A 22,225-nucleotide genomic window follows, 5' to 3' on the forward strand; every position below is an offset into this window, starting at 1 on the left:
CGAATATGTTTGTCTTTTGTTATGAATTATTATTATTATTATTATTTATTTCTTAGCAGATGCCCTTATCCAGGGCGACTTACAATTGTTACAAGATATCACATTATACATTATTTCACATTATACAGATATCACATTATTTTTTTTTTTGTTTATACAATTACCCATTTATACAGTTGGGTTTTTAATGGAGCAATCTAGGTAAAGTACCTTGCTCAAGGGTACAGCAGCAGTGTCCCCCATCCTGGGATTGAACCCACGACTCTCCGGTCAAAAGTCTAGAGCCCTAACCACTACTCCACACTGCTGCCCTGCAAGTTTGTATTCATTTTATTCACTGCGGTTTATACGTCTTTTACTGGAAGTGGTCCCTGGTTTGAGCCCCAAGTGAGTTATTACTTTAGCATTTCAGTTTTAACACCATGTGTACAAATTAGTCTTTTTTTTACTCGAGGAATTGAGTCTTTTTTTTACTCGAGGAATTGGTTAAACAAACCGGTACTGAACAGCATGTTGGCCCTTGTTTCACCCAATGGTGGGAATCTTTAGATCCGCGCACCAGTCGGACCGGAAGTTCCATTGTTTGGGCTCCTTGGAGAAAAAAGACACGAGAAAACAGAAGGAATAGAAGATAAAGAGAGAAAGAAAGCGGTGAGTTATTGAAACTGGATTCATAACACCCACTGGAAACCCCGTGTGTAGTATGGGGGGTGCAATGTGTTTATATTACAGAGGAATGCGAGTTTGATGCGAGACTGGATCAGGCACATTCATATTATTAAACCTGCCATCAGACTCTCTTTGAAACACACTGAGTTCGTATTTATATTCATGTTGGGTTAATCAGAGATGACTATCGGCGGCCCATCTGTAGTACTGCAGGAGATTTGAATTGCACAGTTTGTACCGCTCTGTGCCGTCCCGTTATGAACTGCATTGTGCTGAACAGTCAGGTGTCCTCCTGTACTGTACGTGCATCGGCGTGGTTAATAATAATAACAACACAATGACAGCTGCTTTCTTATACGATCGCAATGTGCTGTGTTTCAAGCAGGGCTACCAGATTTACACACGGAAAAACTGGGACTTTCTTTGTCTTCAATTCATTGAAGCTGTAGCAACTCTGAAGCCGTTAAAATAACTATATAATAACACAATCATAATTAAAACGTTAAACATCGGGTGTATTGTTGCAGATCATACTAATTCATTCATTTATTTTTAATTGTCTATTGTCATCTGACCAAAATATGTTAAATGTACAAAAAGACAGATTCGAAAAACATATTTCAGCTTTTACCTTTTAAACACGTGAGCTTTTTAAAAACAAGGTATAAGGTATCAACAGAACTTATTAACAACACTGAAATGTATGAGTAACCCATGTTACTATCGTCATAGTTATATTAACTCTATATTGCTGTGAATTGTAATGTGTTCAAGTAAAGGACCGAGCAGTATGAACTGAACTGGAATATTTAAATGTGTGTGTATACAAACTGAGCCCTTCTAACTTGAGTTCGTGGCAAACCCAAATTAAATAAATAAATAATGGTTTGCAGTATTTCTATAGCTTTAAATCTGTAATGTTTATCATAATATCTGCAGTAAATGTGTTATTTTTCAGACACGACACAAAGGTACTCCAATTACTCAGACTCGGATTGCTTTTTAAAAGTTAGTAAAATGACAATACGTAAATATGTAACTTATTTTAAAAGAGTCTGATTCATAAGATGTGAAACACTGAAACATGGATTATTTTTGTAAGATTTAGTTTTTGTTTACAATGAGGAATGGATCAATCAGAAGTGAGCATTAATAATCATATATGGCAGCATTAATGTAAACCATCATTTCTTTATCAGTTCATGCGCAGGGAATTCTACATGCTGCGATGTAAATTCCTAATGACTAAATGTTAAAAACATGAAATACATGAATGAATATTATATAGATCAGGCTCCAGACAAACTGTTTGCTTTCGGAGCCGAATCCAATTGCTGGAGCCACTTCAGGAGCAGGATGGGTGCCATCATATTCAACTGCTTCAAATACAACAACTTGCTCAACACTGAAGTGACATCAAACAGCAGCTTCATGTCTCCACTCACTTGTTTGTTGCCTCATTCTGCTGAATGGTTAATCTATGCATTTTTAACATCCATCTACACTGCACCCCTGCATGTAACACTGACACACTGCACCCCTGCATGTACACAGACAGCACTACACCCTGCATGTAACACAGACACACTGCACCCCTGCATGTAACACAGACACACTGCACCCCTGCATGTACACAGACACACTGCACCCCTGCATGTAACACAGACAGCACTACACCCCTGCATGTAACACAGACACACTGCACCCCTGCATGTAACACTGACACACTGTACCCTGCATGTAATACAGACAGCACTACACCCTGCATGTAACACAGACAGCTCTACACTCTGCATGTAACACAGACACACTGCACCCCTGCATGTAACACAGACAGCTCTACACCCTGCATGTAACACAGACACACTGCACCCCTGCATGTAACACAGACACACTGCACCCCTGCATGTAACACACACACACTGCACCCCTGCATGTACACAGACACACTGCACCCCTGCATGTAACACAGACACACTGCACCCTGCATGTAACTGTTCCTGATCTGACAGCATATAACACAGACAGCTGTTATGATTAATTGTTAGGACAGACCAGCTTCCCGCGTTGTTGTGTATCTCCATCGCATTGCCTTTTTTCAGGTCTTATAGGGATCTATGGAATCCGTGTTAACAAGAACACGGACGGAATTACGGAATCAAAAGAATATTAACGTGGAATTAAGTGCTGTACGAAAAAATGCATTTGGCAGATAGCATTAAGCTTGAGATTTACATATTTGAAGGGAAAATGTGAAACTAATGGTCAGTACAGGTAGTGGCGTAACTTTGGTTTCAAAAGTGTTGGAATGGGTGGCGGGGGGACGGTTTCTGTAGCTGGGTTATAAATGAGACGGGGTATTCTGTAAGGGATAAACAACGAGAAGGGCTGAATCAGTGAAAATAATTCACCGTTCGAGTGTGTTAAATGCAATCACGGAAAATAAATAGAAACCTTTTTAAGGACTTAAACAATTAGACAACGTTGCAGACTATTTTTAACGTCTGTAATACATCACAAAAAGTAGGCTACTCCTCACACAGACTGCTGTTACAGCCGTCACTTTGAACAGTACGATCCCAATGTTCACACAGAGAAGTTTTATGGTAGTGAAACCACGGGCATAGCAGTGATATAGAATTGATCAAGTTCAAAACTAAAAGTTATGAAACACGCCTATCTGTTTGCTTTGAAGCGCCCCACACTGCACTGAAAAAAATAAATACAACCCGTTTTTAAAGTTAACAATACTATTTTTCAATACAAGTAGATAAAACAATACTTAATCCAATGAAGACGAACGCAAACCAAATGGAAAAAGTAGAAGCCTGTCGGTTTATGGTTTTGTGTTGTTCACCTTGCCTGCGGTGTGCATAAGTCCATTTAAATAAACATTACATTTTTATTAAATGGTAAAAAACGGAAATCAGAAAAAAGGGAATCAGAACAAAATAACACAGATTCCATCGGGCCCTAGTGTTAGTACTGTACATTATTTCAGTAAAGTGAATAGCCTGTGTGATTAAGGCACCTCATGGCTCCATTCACGCCACAGCAGCAGTATGGAGTAGTGGTTAGGGCTCTTGACTCTTGACCAGAGGGTCGTGGGTTCAATCCCCGGTGGAGGACACTGCTGCTGTACCCTTGAGCAAGGTACTTTACCTAGATTGCTCCAGTAAAAAAAACCCAACTGTATAAATGGGTAATTGTATGTAAAAATAATGTGATATCTTGTAACCATTGTAAGTCGCCCTGGATAAGGGCGTCTGCTAAGAAATAAATAATAAGTCAAACACTGTAACACAGTGGAAAAGAAAAACATGTAGCTGCTATTTATTTATTTATAAAAAGAATGGCAAATAAGATGTCTGTTACAAAGTACTTACACCTTTTTATTTTGTCCATATTTTATTGTGTGTGGTCAACAGGACACCTGCAATTACAGAGCTTTTAATTATTCAAGTGAGCTGAACCGAGAAGCCGGGAGAGGAACGTTGGGAAAGTCTTTATTTTTTCACGTGAATGCACAAGCGCCATTGTGAAGGGGAGGGATGCTGGGAACTAGTATTGTATCAGACAACGGCTTTGATTTTTAATGAAAAAAAAAAAAAAAAGGTTTTTGGTTCTGGACATGTTTTGTTTCCTGCCAACAATATACAAGTGAATGAAACTAAAAATGTAGTCTTGTCACTGTGTTTTAAGTTTAATTTAAATAGAGTTTTTTTTAATGTTTTTTCGATGTTGGATACACACGCTTTTTATAGAGCTTCTGGAGAAATGGTACATTGTAAAATCGACTATGAATGTTTTTTTATGCAATTAAATTACATTTTAGTGCTGATTTACAGTCCTCTATGCTTTTATTTTTACCATTGTTTTTAAGTGGATCTGTATGGTACGTGCTTTGAATAACAAACCGAGGTTAAAATATAAAAACATGAAATGAGTGAAACATTACATTTATGGCCTTTTTAAAAGGTTGAACGACCGGATTAACAATGGGTTTAAACATGTAGTCAATTAAACGTAGATTTACAGCCCTAAAGTTAAACACCTGGTTTATAGTCTTAGTGATAATATATATTTCAATTCATCATATAGCCCCAAAGGAATCAGTTTAGCATTTGGCTCTGAGAAACATATTCTTGAAAACACCTGTCATGCCTGCTGTCATGTTTTGTTGGGTTTGTTATGAAAACAACATTGTGGGAAAGTTTGAAGAAAGTGAACGCTTCTATGACTTCTTCACTGCAAGCTGGAGATTACACATTTCTTTGTTGGATTGATGAAGTAATTGTATGAATTGTATTGACACAGGATTTTCTGCATTTTGCCAATTGCATGTCGACCAGCAACATACCGTACGGTAAGTTAATAAATCTATTCCTCTGTGTTTACTGTGTTTCATTTTATTGCGCTATTGCTAGGTTATGTTGCTATAAAACAAGACAATTTTACCAGCAAGCCATTTTGCTTATTTTGCACTAATTACAAATCTGCATTATTAATATGCTTAGTTAGTTCCTAAACAGCAGTGTTGATACGTCATTAGGCAGAACACTGGTGTTTAGGCATTTGGAATTCTAAATAATTGTTAAACGTTGTGTTTAATCTGTGCCATATTTGCTATAGTTTATTTGCTACAGTTTATAGTTTAATGTTGTTTGTTTTCTATTTATTTTTGGTTCTATTATTTCACACACAACATTTTACCCACATTCATGAAGGTCACACATCTACTTTTACTGATTGCTTGCTTGCACTATACTTTCTGTGTTTCAATATTTCTGTTTGATTGGATTCTTTGGAGTCGTTTTTTCTCTGGATTTTGTGACAGATTTGGACATTTTTGTCAAAAACGGCTCAAGGTAGAGATCTGAAACTTGCTGTGCAGAGTGCCCTTATTGCCTAGAATAAGGTTTGTTCAGGAGAGGTCACTTGGTAGACTGGTTTGGCAGCCATATTGGATTGGCCAAAAATATTCAAAGATCATCTTCTCCAAAACTGTTAGGCCGATCGGCATGTAAATTAGCACACATATTCATGCAAAGGTCATGTTTTAAATTTGTTCAAGGCGAGTCACTGCATTAAAAAACATGGCCGCCACAAGCCAATCAAATTTCAGCTATGACCGGTCCAATAGGTCAAATGCAAAACTTGCTTATAACTCATTAGAGAGTCCAGCACCAAGATTGAGAAACACTGTTTTACGTAACATGCTTCTGATTTTGGTACATACCTGGAAATTACTATTAACTACGTGACTACTGTGTTTATTGCCATTATATTAAATGTACTCCTCCTATGTCACCTTGGCAAAAGCCTGAGCCAAATTCATGATAATAAATTGCTCAGTTAATAAATGTTGTATGCCAAAGTATTTGAAATACATTTAGCATATGTGACATATTTGCATTTTATATTTAGTTTGGTTGTACATATATGATATTTGTATTTGCATTGAGCAAATTCCAATTTTCAAATACATGCAGTCATTTACATTTAAATGTAAATGCATTTGACCCCATGTCTATTTGTATCGCATTATGCTTATGGATACAATATTAATAATTCTAATTTCTTTCCTACAGGGGCTTATAGCCAGCCTGAAATACTAGAACCATCATGTCTTTCACCACAAAACAACAAAGACAATGACGTGAATACCACTTGAACCACCAAAAGGATAATAAACCACAAACAGAGACACAACCACAATTTCAGCAATCTCCAGACCGATCACAGCACATTGAGAGTTACTATCGCACAACTGTCCATGTAGCATCTCCTGGCCAACCACAGCCCGTTGAGTGTTATTATCATGCAACTGTCAATATAACATACAGAACGGAATCCACCCATTCAGGAATACCATCGCACAACTGTCTGTAACACATTCCAGCAGGATCAGCATCGCAATGAATCACAGTCCGCAGGAACAACGTCATTGGGACCAAAAACTAAACAGACAAACTCAACAACAGAACAGTTACGTCTCATTTATTCACGAACAGCCAGATTCGTATTACTTGGAGACACAGCACAAAACACAACAGCAGACAGCACAACTTTATCAAGAACCAGAGCCGCAGAACTTTCTATTCCAGAACAACACCAATCATGCTCCAATACAACACCACACCAATCATGCCCCAATACAACACCACACCAATCATGCTCCAATACAACACCACACCAATCATGCCCCAATGTTTAAAACAGAACAGCAAGGAATTTACAAACCACAGCCAGACCGAAACCAACAACTGCAGGAACATTGCCAAAATAACCCAGAACCAAAACGAAAACAATTACATCCCAACCATCAGGACCCACATATCCAAACACAAAGGCAAAAAGAACAGCTTCGATTAGAAGCAAAGAGACTTCGGGAGCGCGAAAGCTACCATAAAAACCCAGAGTCAAAGAGACTTCGGGAGCGCGAAAGATACCATAAAAACTTAGAGGCAAAGCGACTTCAACAGCGGGAACGTTACCAACAAAACTCAGAGGCAAAGCGACTTCAACAGCGGGAACGTTACCATCAAAACTCAGAGGCAAAGCGACTTCAACAGCGGGAACGTTACCATCAAAACTCAGAGGCAAAGCGACTTCAACAGCAGGAATGTTGCCAACAAAACGCAGCGACAAAGCGACTTTGGGAGCGAGAATCCTACAAACACGACCCGAAGCCGAAGCGACTTCGGGAGTGCGAAACCTACAAACACCACGCAGAACCAAAAAGAAACAGTGAAAAGTCAAAGCATGCTGAAAATCCTGCTTTACAAACAACTGCAAAGAAAAGACTATACCATCAGAACCTAAACAAAAAAAACATTTGCTACAAAGTGAAACAATTAGTAAACACATACAAAAGGAAAAACATTTTAAGACTCCAACGCCAAAAACAATACTACATCACACGACTTGTGAGAAGCTTAAAAGGCAGGAGTCATGCTTCAAAACTCATGACAGCAACATATCTTGTTGACCTTTCCATCGAGGTCTCTTTGAAAATGCAGAACAACCTACAACGTCAGTTTACTGCACTACAAAGCAGCACATGTGTCTTTCTTAAACAAATACAAGCACAGGATAATGTCTCCCAACAAGCAGAGATGATATGTGGCCCAAGTCAACACACATCACACACTGAGGCCTACTTTTGGGAAGGCACATATAATAGCACTGTTCTATCATGCATTCCCATTGATGAAAAAGGCCAATGTCACATTTTCCCTGATGTGCCACTGAAAAAGGACAAAAAACATGCTCAGCCTCAGCCACTGTCACAGGAAGACAACAGTGAAGAACACGGGCAACCAAAGGAAAATCAAAGCACACACAAATGGCAGTGCCATAAAAACATCTGTCAAATTGACTTAAGCACTGCTCTTGTTCCATGTGTACTGGACATCCTTGAGAGCATTGTTTCAGAGGACCCAAAACATGCACGTACATTTATGGACACATTTGATGACTGTGCAAATGAGGCTTTTCACTCATCCAACAAAGCTGGTCATCCCATTAGCTGCTACATGTATAGGAGCACTTGTAAATCATCACTCCGTTACCTCCGTACCCTTGGCTGCCATTTTCCACGTGTAAGAAAACTTGTACATAACATTTATTCTGTGGTTACAGTGTACCGCCAAATAACATCTTTGCAAAAAGCCTTGGAAGATGGTGATGAGCACACTATGACAGAACTGTGCAAACCTTACTTGAACACACCGGACGTGCATCCCCAGGAACATCCAGAGTTTTTACTGAGTGACGCATCCATTCTCACAAAATATCATGCACAATTTCTGACTTACACACAACTCTCCGCTGATACACCAAAACACGCTTGTGCTTCTTGTGACAAGCTGTGCCACAGAAGAGAATGTGTTCAAATAGCTACCATGCAAACAACACCAGACAATGACAAGTGGCTGAATCTCATGGTTTACTTAGATAGAACCAACACACCAGCACAGTATGTCTGCCACTACTGCCTGCAAAAGTTTCGCACCAACAAACTGCCACCCCGATGTGTCCTCAACCAAATGGCCGTCCCCAGGATCCCTACTGAAATTTCATGCCTCAATGATTATGAAAAAATTCTTATTCAACGTGGAAAAGCTTTTCAAACTGTCTCAAGAATATCTCCAGTTTCCAGTAGCAAGAGGTTGCCTCACCAACAGAGAGTTCAGAAAATGCATGGCCGAACCTTTCACCTGCCATTGCCTCTTCAGGAAACACTGAGCAAACTACCCCCGCCAAACCAAGCCTTGCCAGATGACATGGAACTCCACATCCTGGTATGCGGTGCACCAACAAAATCCAAAACTGTTTTGGAAGACATTGTGGATCTCAATAAAGTGTATAATGCTTTACAGAAGTTGAAGGAAATCAATCCTTTTTACAAAGACATCAGCTTGCCACAAAACTCTGTTAACTTGCTTTCTAATCATAACTTGAATGTATTTCAATGTCATTCTGACAATGAAGACCAAGGTGAAGATGAAATCACTGTCAAAGCAACAACCAAAGAACAACCTCACCCCAAAGAACCTTTATTATGTAAGGTTGAACCGGAGGAAGAGGCTGTCATTTACCGCAATTACACAATACATCCCATACACAGTGAAAGAAAGAAAGGTACAGCGACTGCTCTTTACCAAATGCTTCACATACAGGATGACGCTCTGGAAGACTGGGAGAAAAAACTAGACCTCCTGTGTTTCCCAGACCTGTACACTCATGGAATTCATGGAATGCATGCTGAACGGATGCCCCGTTTGAATCCAACAGAGTTTGTCAAAGCTCGCCTTCAGTCATGCCACGCACAATTCAGGCTCAATCAACAGTATATCTTTCACCTGCAGCATGAGGCCAATCTTCGCCAGATTAACGGAGGTTTTTACCACAAGCTGAAGATGCACCATCCCCAGGAACGTATGACTGCAGCACGGTGGTTGCAACAGATGTCAAATGACAACCTTGAATCTGATCTTACCACCATTTACTCCCGTTTAAAGAACACTCCACAATACTGGCGTAAACCAAGAAATAATGTGGATGCTATGACTCAAGCATATGGAGCAGCAACATGGTTTGTCACACTGAGTCCTGCAGAATGGACCTGGACTGACCTGGGACAATACATAAAGGAGGTGAATGGACCAGGCTTTGCAAACTTACCTATCAGTGAACTTGTTGCACAAGATCCTGTCAGTGCATCTCGGTTCATGCACAACAAGTTTCTTGCAATCTTGAATTTTATCACATCTCCAAATGGTCCTCTGGGGAAAGTTACACATTACTTTTGGCGCAGAGAATACCAGGGTCGTGGAATGCAGCACTTCCACATGCTTCTTTGGGTGGAAGACGCACCACTTATTGGTGTTTCCCCCAACTCACAAATTGCAAAGTATATTCATGAACATGTCACCTGTGCCATTCCAAATGACTTGATAGCACCTGTACTCAGAGACCGGGTCTTGAAATGGCAGCAACATAAATGCAACAAGTACTGTCTAAGATCCAAGAAAACCCCAAACAAGGTGGTGACAGTTTGTCGCTTTGGATTTCCCAGAAAAGAACAAACCATGGTGGTAATCCGAGATGTGGCTGAGGCCATTGCTGGACGGAAAGGACTAAATCCTCATAGTAGACTCTATGATCTCCCACGGAGTAGTACAGAAGTCAGGACCAATGACTACAATCCAGCCATTTTGCTAGCTTGGGAAGGCAATATGGATATCCAGTTCATTGGCGAACAATCTACAGCCCTCAACCGCTGCATTACAAAATACCTCTCCAAACCTGAGAAGAGTTACCCCTTTAGCATCATGAATGACATCAACTCAAACAAGTCTCTGACCAGCAGACTGTGGAATGTTGTACTCCGCAGTTTGTCCAACAGAGAATGTGGTGCACTTGAAGCAGCAGACAACCTCCTAGGCTTACCTCTCTATGGCACAGATCCGCAGACAACCATCAAGTGGATTGATGTATCAAAGGTATCTAGCCGCCGGCTGAAATCCAAAGAAAACATTGACATGCTAGCAAAAGAAAGTCCTGACTCAACTGACATCTACTTCCCTTCCTGGATTGACTCCTACTACCCAAAACGTCCTGAGGCTCTGCAAGACATGAGCCTCTATGATTTCATTGCATGGCATGATGTGGTGACAGAGAAGCCCAAAAATGAAAACATCCCTTGTTACATGTTTCCCTTTGGGTACATCAAAAAAAGACGCATCCCCTACCTAATCAATCATTACCATTACAGTGTACAAGACTGCCCAGAGGACTACTTCTATGCTATCCTCCTACTTTTCAAGCCATGGAAAGACAGAAGAGATATTCTTTCTGAAGGGTGTCATTCCTATGTGGAAGCCTTCCGTGCATGTAAGGATAACCTGCAAAAAGCTATGGCCTATCATGACCAACTACAACAAATAGCAGCAGCTGATGAGGAGGTAACTCGACTAGTAGAGAAAAAACAAAAGGAAATAGAGGCTGAAGAGGACAATGATATTCTAACAGAAGAACCTGAAAATCCAGTTTGCTTTGCTCCTCTGCAGGCTGCAGAGGCAGTGGCTGAATTCAGGGATGTGGCGGCACAACCTCTTCTACAAAATGTACAAGACATGCTCACGCGCCTTAATAAAGATCAGCAGAGAGTGTTTGACCACATTGCCAAAACTTTGCAACAACAAACTGAAACAAACGCCTCCATCCTCCGCATGTTTGTGAGTGGCACTGGAGGCACAGGGAAGACTTTTCTCATTCAAACTGTCGCAGCATGGGTGAGACAGAGCCTGGGAAAAGAAGTGGCAATCACAGCACCCACTGGAGTTGCAGCTCACAATATCAATGGGATGACCATTCGCAGACTACTAATGCTTCCAGTGGAGCATGGAAAAACACCAGTGTATCGTAACCTCTCTGATGAGGTACTGCAATGCCTTCGTACAGACATGCGAGACGTGACCCTCCTCATTATTGATGAGGTGTCCATGATTACCAACGTCACTTTATTGTACATCCATCTTCGTCTGTGTGAGATTTTCCAGACTGCTAACACAGATGATGGCTGGTTTGGAAAAATCAACATCTTACTTCTGGGGGATTTGTTACAGCTTCCACCTGTGCATGAGAATCCACCTTATGTGCCAGTTACTCAAGAGGAATTGCACAAACTGACTGGCTCCATGGGATCTGTGGATCTGTGGAATTTATTTGCATATGATGAACTCACAATCAATATGCGCCAGAAGCAGGACAGGACTTTTGAAAACCTCCTTAATCGTGCCCGACTTGGAGCCACCAACCAAGCTGATCACAGATTGTTGACTTCACACTTGATACCTATGGAAAGAGGCGATCTTTCCAGCTACAAAAAACAAATTATCAAACACATGAAAGACTTAGATGCCAAGGATCCAAGCTCAACCTGCATCATGCCTACTGTAGATGCCTGTAACCAGATCCAGACTGCCATACTTGATAGTATGCCAGGAGAGGACATTCATCTTATGGCAATTGACACTGTGGACTGCCCTCGTAACTTCCGAAGAAATGTGCTGAAAAAAATGAACGCCTGCAAGGCTGACTGCAGTCGGGCAGCTGGACTGGAAACTATCATACGAGTCAAAATAGGATGCAAACTGATGCTTCGCAAGAACATTGACATTGCCACTGGTCTCATCAATGGGGCAATAGGGAAGCTTCAAGCTGTTTCCTACCATCTGGAAAACACAAGTATGGTCAAAACCATAACCATCAAATTTAACAATGGAGTCACCCATACCTTTGAACGCATGCGCTCAAAGTTTGAAATCATGGACAGAGTCTACATTGTTCGAGAGCAGTTCCCAGTCGTTGGTGCTCATGCAATCACCATTCACAAATGCCAGGGGATGACTCTAAATACAGTTATGATGGATCTTGGCAACTCCATTTTTTCCTGTGGACAAAGTTTTGTTGCACTTTCCAGAGTTACATCCTTAAGTGGTGTCCATCTTATCAACTTTGACCCCACCTGCATTAAGGCACTTCAAACTGCAGTTGTAGAATACAATAGGCTCAGAGGGATTTATTGGCCTACGTTGATAAGCATGAAGGAGACCAATACACACAAGGGACAAAAGGTAAAAGACCGTGTGCATTTCATTCACCAATCCATCACTCATGTCCAGGAACAGCAAAAGCCTCAATCTTCTAAGAGAACACTTGCGGTTACACATCCATTCAGAGGCTTGAGCAATCCGAATTTCACCTCATGCTATGCAAATGCAACATTGCAGTGCCTTCTTCACTTGCAACCCCTGAAGGATTCATTAAAACACAGCCAGCATGAGCCGATCAGAAACTTTGTTCGCAATTATGACCACTTGCCACCCACTGCATCTTTAACTACTGTGGACATATGTCACTTTTTAGGAGAACCCTTCAATAGAGGGGAGCAGCAAGATGTTGCAAAGTTTCTCACCAAATTGTCTCACGTTTGTCCTGAAGTATCTCGCATGGTTTCAGTCACCATAAGTCATGACATTCTATGTACTAGATGTAGGTACCGCTCATCAAACCGAGAGGTGTTGCATGTTTACCCTCTACATATACCTGCTGGGACAGATTTCATGTGTTTGGAAGAACTCATTCATAGAAATAACAAATGGGCAATGATTCCTGGTAGCAAATGTAGGCAATGCAACACTTCTCCAATCATGAAACGTCAACTTATTCAATCAGCAGGAAGAATGATTGCAGTCCAACTTATGTTTTGGGAAACCAAACCAGATGGAACTGTTACAAAGCGACATGATGCCAAGTTTACTGCTGTGCATAAGAGCAAAATTAATGTGGATGACAGGAATTACCAATTATCTTCCATTATCATACACCAGGGACAGGGTGTTGATTCAGGACACTATGTGTCTGTTCTTGCAGTGGGTGCTACTGGAAAATGGGTGCATGCAAATGACACACTCATTGAAGTCAAATCATGGCCAAGAAATGCAAAGGACATGTATATGGCCTTTTATGAAGAGATCTAATGCTTTCCAAATGACTTCTATTGGGCTAACTCCACTATATCATGGAGAATACTGTTTTGTTTCAAGCATTATAATCTCTTCGTATACTGCTCTTTAGCACTGACATCCATACGTACTTTTTTAACCATTCATAACATTTTACTTTTGTACCTGTGTAAAAATCAAGTTACCAAAATATACATTGTTTTTACCACTGATGGATGTACATTTGCAACCAAAATAATAAAAATCTTTACACTTACAACACTGTCAAAAAGTCCCTTCTATACCACTATCTTACTTTCAAATCTTTTCTCATTACTGTTATTTTACTTCACTTATTACTCTCGTGGCTTGCCAGCCTGTCTGTCTGTCTGTCTCTGTCTGTCTGCCTGCCTGCCTGTCTGCATGTCTGTCTGTCTACCATACACATTCTCAAATATCTGTCCCTCGCTTTATTCATTATCTGTTGAAGTAAAAAAAAGAAGTGATATCTATGACAAAAACATTGTCAATGTAAAAAAAAACAAGTTAGAAAAACGCAACAACCATTTAAGGGGTGATATCAAACACAAAAGTCCAAGTTAGGAGAAGCAATTATTATTATTATTTATTTCTTAGCAGACACCCTTAGCCAGGGCGACTTACAATTGTTACAAGATATCACATTATTATTATTATTATTATTTTTACATACAATTACATTATTTTTTGCACATTATTTTTACAAGTGGAGCGATCAATAAAATAAGCCAAGTTAGAAGCAACAGTTTGTGAGTGTTGGGCCCCAGCACCTTTGCAATTGTGCCTATTTGCTTGATACTTGACAAGATTGGCCTAATTGCTTCTCCTAACTTGGGCTTTTGTGTTTGATATCATCCCTTTAAACGACGGTTGTGTTTTTCAAACTTGTATTTTACACTGACAATGTATTATAGATTAAATGCACCACAGCAAGCACATTGTCATATGTTTGAGAGATTTTCAGTAGCACAATCTGAAAGCTAAATTTAATGAATGGCAGTTTTGTTTTCTACTGCAATCAAGTAAGGTGCAGTCCATTTCATTTTGAATTTCCTACACGTTTATTTTTTTTCCTCAGCAGTACACTTCCTTACTACAGTCCTAAGTATTGTCTTCTGCTTTCACCTTCAACAGCTGCTTTCAATTTCTTGAATGCAACTGTTCATTTTAAGCAACATTTTTACACAAAGTCGCACACATTTGGTCACAACTGTTGCAGGAAACAGTCAAATAACTTAATAGTTCAGAAGTTTAAACTTGGCAAGAATTTAAATAAATGATAACACAACCCACAAATAATACAAAATACCTGGTAAGCACCCCAGCTGCTTTCAGATGATTTACTGAATATCTTTAAACAGGTGCTTGATCACATTTGCAATCAACAGGTCTCAGATGCACACGTGACAATCTACAGCAGTTAACAAACAGCTGTCTTGGAAGTCTAACCTAGCAGCACGTTACCTATAAAGGGTTCACAGCAGTAACATCAACAACCAAATAACTGTACAGCACAGCCGTCTAAACTTGCTGTTAGATTAGACTTCCGGGCCAATTGTTTGTTAACTGCTTTAGATTGTCAGATTGTCAGAGCGCCCTACTTAAAGGCATTCAGTAAATCCTCTGTTTTTCTCGTCCCAAAATGCAGGCTCTTTCCTACCTCTATTCTTTGCAATTCACTAACACTTCCAACCTGTTCTCTACCCCAGCCCCCATCCTCTGCCTCCTCCTCCTGCTTCCTCTCTGGAACTGCCAGTCAACCTGAAACAAGGCTGACTTCATATCTGCCTACACCTCTCATCTCTCTCTCTCCCTTGACTTTCTGACCCTTACAGAAACATGGATCACCCCTGAGAACACTGCTACCCAGCTGCTCTCTCCTCTCTCTGTGTCCTCCCTCACTCTCTGCTACCCAGCTGCTCTCTCTCTGTGTACTCTCTCACTCTCTGCTACCCAGCTGCTCTCTCTCTGTGTCCTCTCTCACTCTCTGCTACCCAGCTGCTCTCTCTCTGTGTCCTCTCTCACTCTCTGCTACCCAGCTGCTCTCTCCTCTCTCTGTGTCCTCCCTCACTCTCTGCTACCCAGCTGCTCTCTCTCTGTGTCCTCTCTCACTCTCTGCTACCCAGCTGCTCTCTCTCTGTGTCCTCTCTCACTCTATGCTACCCAGCTGCTCTCTCTCTCTGTGTCCTCTCTCACTCTGCTACCCAGCTGCTCTCTCTTTCTCTGTGTCCTCGCTCACTCTCTGCTACCCAGCTGCTCTCTCCTTGTGTCCTCTCTCACTCTCTGCTACCCAGCTGCTCTCTCTGTGTCCTCTCTCACTCCCTGCTACCCAGCTGCTCTCTCTCTCTCTCTATCTCTCTGTCCTCTCTCACTCTGCTACCCAGCTGCTCTCTCTCTCTCTCTCTCTCTCTCTCTCTCTCTCTCTCTCTCTGCTCCTCAGGACAAGGCAGGGGAACTGAATTACTACTATCTCCCTGTCATCTATTTCTTATTGTTCTCTACCGCCCCCTGGTCCCCCTGCTCACTTCCATGATGAGCTTGACTTTTTCCTCTCTTCTATCACCACCTCTATTCCTATCATTTGGTTTTTAACAGTTTTAACATTCATCCCTCCAAATAGATTCATTCTGCTGGCTTTCTCCCTCCTCTTGATTCTTTCACTCCAGCTCTACCCCTCACCTCCTACTCACAAAGCTGGCTGCTTACTCTCCCTCTGACCTCTCTATCTCGGTCTCCCTTGACTAGATCACTCGTTAGCACTCTCCTACTGCTAAAAACCTAGGTGTTATTCTTGACCCCTCCCTCTCCTTCTCTCAACACATCTCCTCCCTGACACACACTTGTCGCTTCTTTCTTCGCAACATCTACCACATTTTTGTTAACTTGTAGGATTTTGCTTTTATTTAACAGTGAACACAAGCAATTTGTCCTTTTCTTATTACTTATTCCACTCAAATCCTGGTCCAAGCTCTTGTACTCTTCAGATTGGACTACTGTAACTCTCTCACTGCTGGTCTCCCGGCTTTGGCTATCCTTCTCTTCCCCCAGGACTGCTCCCTCTCGCTGCTTTCCGCTGCCTCCTGTTTGGACTTCACTTGTAGATCTCTTCATCTACCAATCCTAATATACACTGGACTTGCCTGACCTAAGCACCATGTCATTGGATTCTCAGCTGATGCACTATCCTTGCACTACTATTATGTTATTGTAGATACTCATACCCCTTTTACACTGGCACACCCGACCCGTGAGTGCCTGGGACCTTCACGGGTCGGGTGCTTTTACACTGGCACACCCGACCCGTGAGGGCCTGGGACCTTCACGGGTCGGGTGCTTTTACACTGGCAATATACCCGTGCTTTTACACTGGCAATATACCCGACCCGAGCCAACCTGTACCGTGAAACTCCGACCCAATAACATATGTGAGTCTGGCTCGTGGGCATGGTTACTGACTTTCATCATGACGCTGGTGCATCTTGTCTGTTGCATCTGTAACCTTATTGCTTTTGCCTTTATTTTATATGTTTAAGTTTCTTTTTTCAGTGTATGCTGTCGTTGGCATTGTCTTTTCACAGATTAACAACAACAAAACTAAAATATTACTGATTTGTACTGTGTTTATTTTTTGTCGATTTCACTAAATATGAATCTCCATACATTAACAGTTTGTAATTATTTGATGAGCAAGTCAATGTTTTGATTTAACTTGGGCCCTTCTGTTAAGTATTTAACCGAAATAATGAAACTCCTTTAACCTACGTTAGATAAGACACATGGTTTCAATGTCGCTTTATAAATAAGTTAATCATGAATAAAAATAACACCAAAAACTAAGGACCATCTTTGTATAGAGCTGTAATAATCAACATATTCAAGCATGACTTCATGCTTATTTTTTATTATCATTACTACTGATTTTAGGCTAGAAAGTTCATACTGCATGCAAAACTCAAAGCATGAGGGAAAAAACATGACTTTTTTGACATACGCTTCTGCAACTCAGCACATTCATTACGTGTGACATCATTCGGTCTTCTCGGCTCTTCAGTTTAAAAGCAACTCAAGGTACCCGATCAGGCTGGCTGGGCAAAATTGTCTTTTTTTGTTATCAAATTTGTATTGTTTTTCACAAAATAAAAACAAACAAACAAACAAACAAACAAAACAATATTACATAACATACTATATTCTCCCTCCTCCCTCCTTCCCTTAGCAGCCACCCTCAACCCACCCCAGACCTCATTGCAAATAAATTGACATAGAATTTAAGTTTTAAGAGATTGTATAGTATCTCTGTTCTCTCGAAGCGAAGTATTCACCCCTTCCATCGCACTGCTAACAGCATTAGAGATCATCAACTCGAGGGCTCCGTGTTGTTTAGCCAGCGCTTGGGAAATGGCGTCAGCAATATAGGCCTCCGAAGGATCTTGAGACGACGGTCAGAAGCGTTTCCCAGATGGGGTTGTAGCCGGTGAAAGCAGGTCTTTTTTATGCTCCGACATTATGACAGCGACGGGGTTAGAAAAACCGTTAAAGTAAAGTAAATTTAGCCTCGAAATTAACTAAAAAGAAGTAGGAGTTCAAGTTCTCGCTGACCATTGCGCCTGAAGGTCACGTGACCCCTCCGGGGCAAAATTGTCTTGATCCTAAATTGTTACTTCTTATCCCATATTGTATTCTAGTAGTATTTGCACTTGCTGTAAACTACACAGTACTTAAAGATTGTTCTTGCACTGTAACATTGTACTGCTCTGTAGTACCTGTAAGTCACCTTGGATAATATTTACCAGTCTTACGGTAATGTACAAGGTTATATCAAGGCCCCTCACCACACGATGTCCGAGTACCTTAATCTAATGCCCCACAATGTGGCGTCTCCCTGGCACTGCTGTCACAAACATAGTCATGCTGCACTGAGAATATACATTATTCTAAAATGACTTTACAATATTTCTCCTCCTTACCGTTATGTTATAACCCTTATCTAGAATAGGTGATGGCTATAGGTAAGTAACATCATTGTTTTTTTTTTAGTTTACTTTATTTGCCGTTAGCACATCTTTTAAAAATGTGCACCTCTTCAAAGAGATCCCTGTGTTCAGTCTTCCTGCCTAACTAATGATCTCTTTCTCTCTGTGCTGCCACTACTACAATAGTCAATACTATTGACTTTTATATTTTACTTGTTACAGTTATTATATCAAGACTCAATACACTTGGAACTTTAAACTGTGTTTCAAAGCTCTTTTCAGAATGGTTTGGGATCTGTCCTCTAAACCACTGTAAACAAAAAAAAACATAATAACAAGTGCTCTGGCTTTTCTGTTCCGTACCACATCATGGATCATTATTGCTGTGTTACCTGTTTGACAATGTGGCCAATACTTCTTACACTATCATCAATGCACTAGAGCAGCCGTTTTGGAAAGAGCTTTGAAACAGTTTAAAGTTATGTGTAAGACGCTGTTAGATGTTAACAATGAAAAGACTTGTAATACTTCATTTTATTTTCTGTTTTCAGGACTGCCTTATCCTGGTGAAAGCCAAGGAACAAAGATGGAGTCTGTTTACATTAGACAGGAGGAGGTTCTGAAATTAGTACCTCTCTGCATTAAACAGGAGATGCCTGAACTGGAGCCTGTCCACATTAAAGAGGATACTGAACTGGAGCCTGTCCACATTAAAGAAGAGACTGAACTGGAACCTGTCCACATTAAACAGGAAGAGACTGAACTGGAGCCTGTCCACATTAAACAGGAAGAGACTGAACTGCTGTCTGTCCACATTAAACAGGAAGAGACTGAACTGGAGCCTGTCCACATTAAAGAGGATACTGAACTGGAGCCTGTCCACATTAAAGAGGAAGAGACTGAACTGGAGCCTGTCCACATTAAACAGGAAGAGACTGAACTGCTGTCTGTCCACATTAAACAGGAAGAGACTGAAATGGAGCCTGTCCACATTAAAGAGGATACTGAACTGGAGCCTGTCCACATTAAAGAGGAAGAGACTGAACTGGAGCCTGTCCACATTAAACAGGAAGAGACTGAACTGCTGTCTGTCCACATTAAACAGGAAGAGACCAAACTGTTGTCTGTCCACATTAAACAGGACGAGACTGAAATGGAGCCTGTCCACATTAAAGAAGAGACTGAACTGCAGCTTGTCCACATTAAGGATTCAGAAAACATATCCCGACCAAAGATATCACATCAATGTACTGAATGTGGGAAGTGCTTCACTCGGTTAGGACACTTACAAAACCACCAGCGGATTCACACTGGAGAGAAGCCATATCAGTGTACTGACTGTGGGGAGAGCTTCAATCAGTCAGGAAACCTAAATAGACACCAACGAATTCACACTGGAGAGAAGATGTATCACTGTACTGAATGTGAGCAGAGTTTCAGTGTATTGGGACACCTGAAAACCCACCAACGAATTCACACTGGAGAGAAGCTGTATCACTGTACTGAATGTGAGCAGAGTTTCAGTGTATTAGGACACTTGAAAACCCACCACCGAATTCACACTGGAGAGAAGCCGTATCACTGCTTTGAATGTGGGCAGAGTTTCAGTGTATTAGGACACCTGAAAACCCACCACCGAATTCACACTGGAGATAAGCTGTATCACTGCTTTGAATGTGGGGAGAGCTTCAGTCGGTTACAAAGCCTAAAAAGACACCATCGAATTCACACTGGAGAGAAGCTGTTTCACTGTAATAAATGTGGGAAGAGCTTCAGTCGGTTAGAAAGCCTAAAAAGACACCATCGAATTCACAATGGAGAGAAGCCGTATCACTGTACTGAATGTGGGAAAAGCTTCAGTCGGTTAGGACACCTAAAAAGACACCATCGAATTCACACTGGAGAGAAATCGTATCACTGTACTGAATGTGGGAAAAGCTTCAGTCGGTTAGGACACCTAAAAGGACACCAACGAATTCACACTGGAGCCAGCCTCCCTCCCTCCCAGTCCCTCACCTCTCCACCCTGCTTGTTTGAGTGTATGGAGAGCTGACTGATTATATCTCTCTCTCTCACCCTTCAGTAAATGACTTGGGTCCCCAGGAGTGAGAGCCAGCCTGAATCCAGAGACACTGAGAAGGGGAGCGTGTCAAACTGAAGGAGACAGACCCATTATTTCAGAATAAACTGGAGAGCCCTGAGATTCAGCTCCACTCCTGACTGAATTGGAAATGAATCTCATTCATCATGCTGTGAGGATTTAGGACAGAGCTGCAGGGTCATTTTACTTAGAAGGGACACATTGGAAATATATGCCAAGCTTTTTCTCTGAACGCTTATATGTGTGATACGAACCCAGCAAAGCTGCCAGTAACATTCATCATATTTTATATATGCTATTTACTTTGTGCAACACATGGCATTACTGTACCAGTGTCAGTGAGTACAGTAGAAGATACAGAAGTGAATTGTTTAAAATAAACTAAATATAGCCTTAAAACTAAGGCTATCTTCATGGGTGTGGCAGCAATGTGTGCTTCATCTAACTAGAATGGCCTCTAAGCTCTTGCTTAGAGCTGACAAAATCTTGTGTTTTTTTAATTCTTTGTTTTATTTCAAGTGGTACAAACCTTGCCCTGGAGCAAATACTGGTTTGGTTTTGAATGAATTTGAACGAATCAATTTGCTGAGTGTTTAAATACTGAGAAACTCTAAGCTTGTTGTATACTGGATCCGTGCTTCAATGCAATGGGATTGAAATACAATTCCTATTGTTTTTTAATGAGTATATTGTTGTATATCCAATTATTATGACAGCTCCACAATACTAGAGCTGTATAAATATACTGTAAAACATGAAAGGTTTGCAAGCAAACAATTTTTGCATTTTGCATGTGTTAAAAATCTGCAAAACATACATGCTGCATCATTACCATGATTACTACATTCATAGTTTATACAGTTTATGAATAATTGATCTAAACAATCTGCAGAATGAAGTTGCCTCAGACTGTTTGACAGTAACAGAGCTGGTGCTTTTGTGGAATCACCATCAGCTGTTTATTCCTTTTGGACAGTATATGGTTTGTATTTTGTATCAGTATGCTATCATTAGAGTGACAATACAGTACATCCTAAGGCAAGCTTAGCTCTTTAGAAAGGATTTCATTCACACTGAGTTTGAGTTCCTGTATGTTTTCGAGTATCTTTGTATATAAAGGGTGTGTGAGAAATTCGTGACATTTCAAATCTCAAGACTTCAGATGCTGTGATGTTTATTAAGTTTGTCTTCCCCCTTCCTTCCTTCCCCTTTACATTCTCTAGATCTACTTCAAAGGACTTGATATTAGTAACAGGGGATCGTAAAGATCTACATTGGAAAATAGTTTAGATTCCCTGATGTGTTGACCTGCCAGTCTGGTATAAACAAACAGAGCCGATTCTTATCTTTCAATTAAGACCTTCTGTCTGAAATCAATATACAACTTTCTTCCTATAAAGGGTTAAGAAGAGTGACACCTGGTGGAT

At 40.8% G+C, this 22,225-nt stretch overlaps 1 protein-coding gene across 3 annotated transcripts; it reads left to right on the forward strand.

Moving 5' to 3' along the window:
- Window positions 1-518: 518 nt before the first annotated feature.
- LOC117970172 (zinc finger protein 883) lies at window positions 519-21,932 on the forward strand. 3 transcript variants are annotated; one of them, XM_059007609.1, is made up of 4 exons: window positions 519-651; window positions 4,987-5,035; window positions 6,261-12,815; window positions 19,249-21,932. In XM_059007609.1, the coding sequence occupies exons 3-4, from the start codon at window positions 6,588-6,590 to the stop codon at window positions 19,318-19,320; spliced, it is 6,300 nt and encodes a 2,099-aa protein (XP_058863592.1). In that variant the 5' UTR covers window positions 519-651; window positions 4,987-5,035; window positions 6,261-6,587; the 3' UTR covers window positions 19,321-21,932. The 3 variants fall into 3 exon arrangements, with proteins under 3 accessions (XP_058863592.1, XP_058863593.1, XP_058863591.1); XM_059007608.1 differs by lacking the exon at window positions 19,249-21,932 and having other exon boundaries at window positions 520-651; window positions 6,261-13,965; XM_059007610.1 differs by lacking the exons at window positions 4,987-5,035; window positions 6,261-12,815.
- Window positions 21,933-22,225: the final 293 nt, after the last annotated feature.

Source organism: Acipenser ruthenus, chromosome 35 (genome assembly GCF_902713425.1).
Source record: "Acipenser ruthenus chromosome 35, fAciRut3.2 maternal haplotype, whole genome shotgun sequence".
Classification (NCBI taxonomy): Eukaryota; Metazoa; Chordata; class Actinopteri; order Acipenseriformes; family Acipenseridae; genus Acipenser; species Acipenser ruthenus.

Coding starts and splice junctions, on each gene's coding strand:
- LOC117970172 (XM_059007608.1), top strand. CDS start 6,588: ATGAATCACAGTCCGCAGGAACAACGTCATTGGGACCAAAAACTAAAC.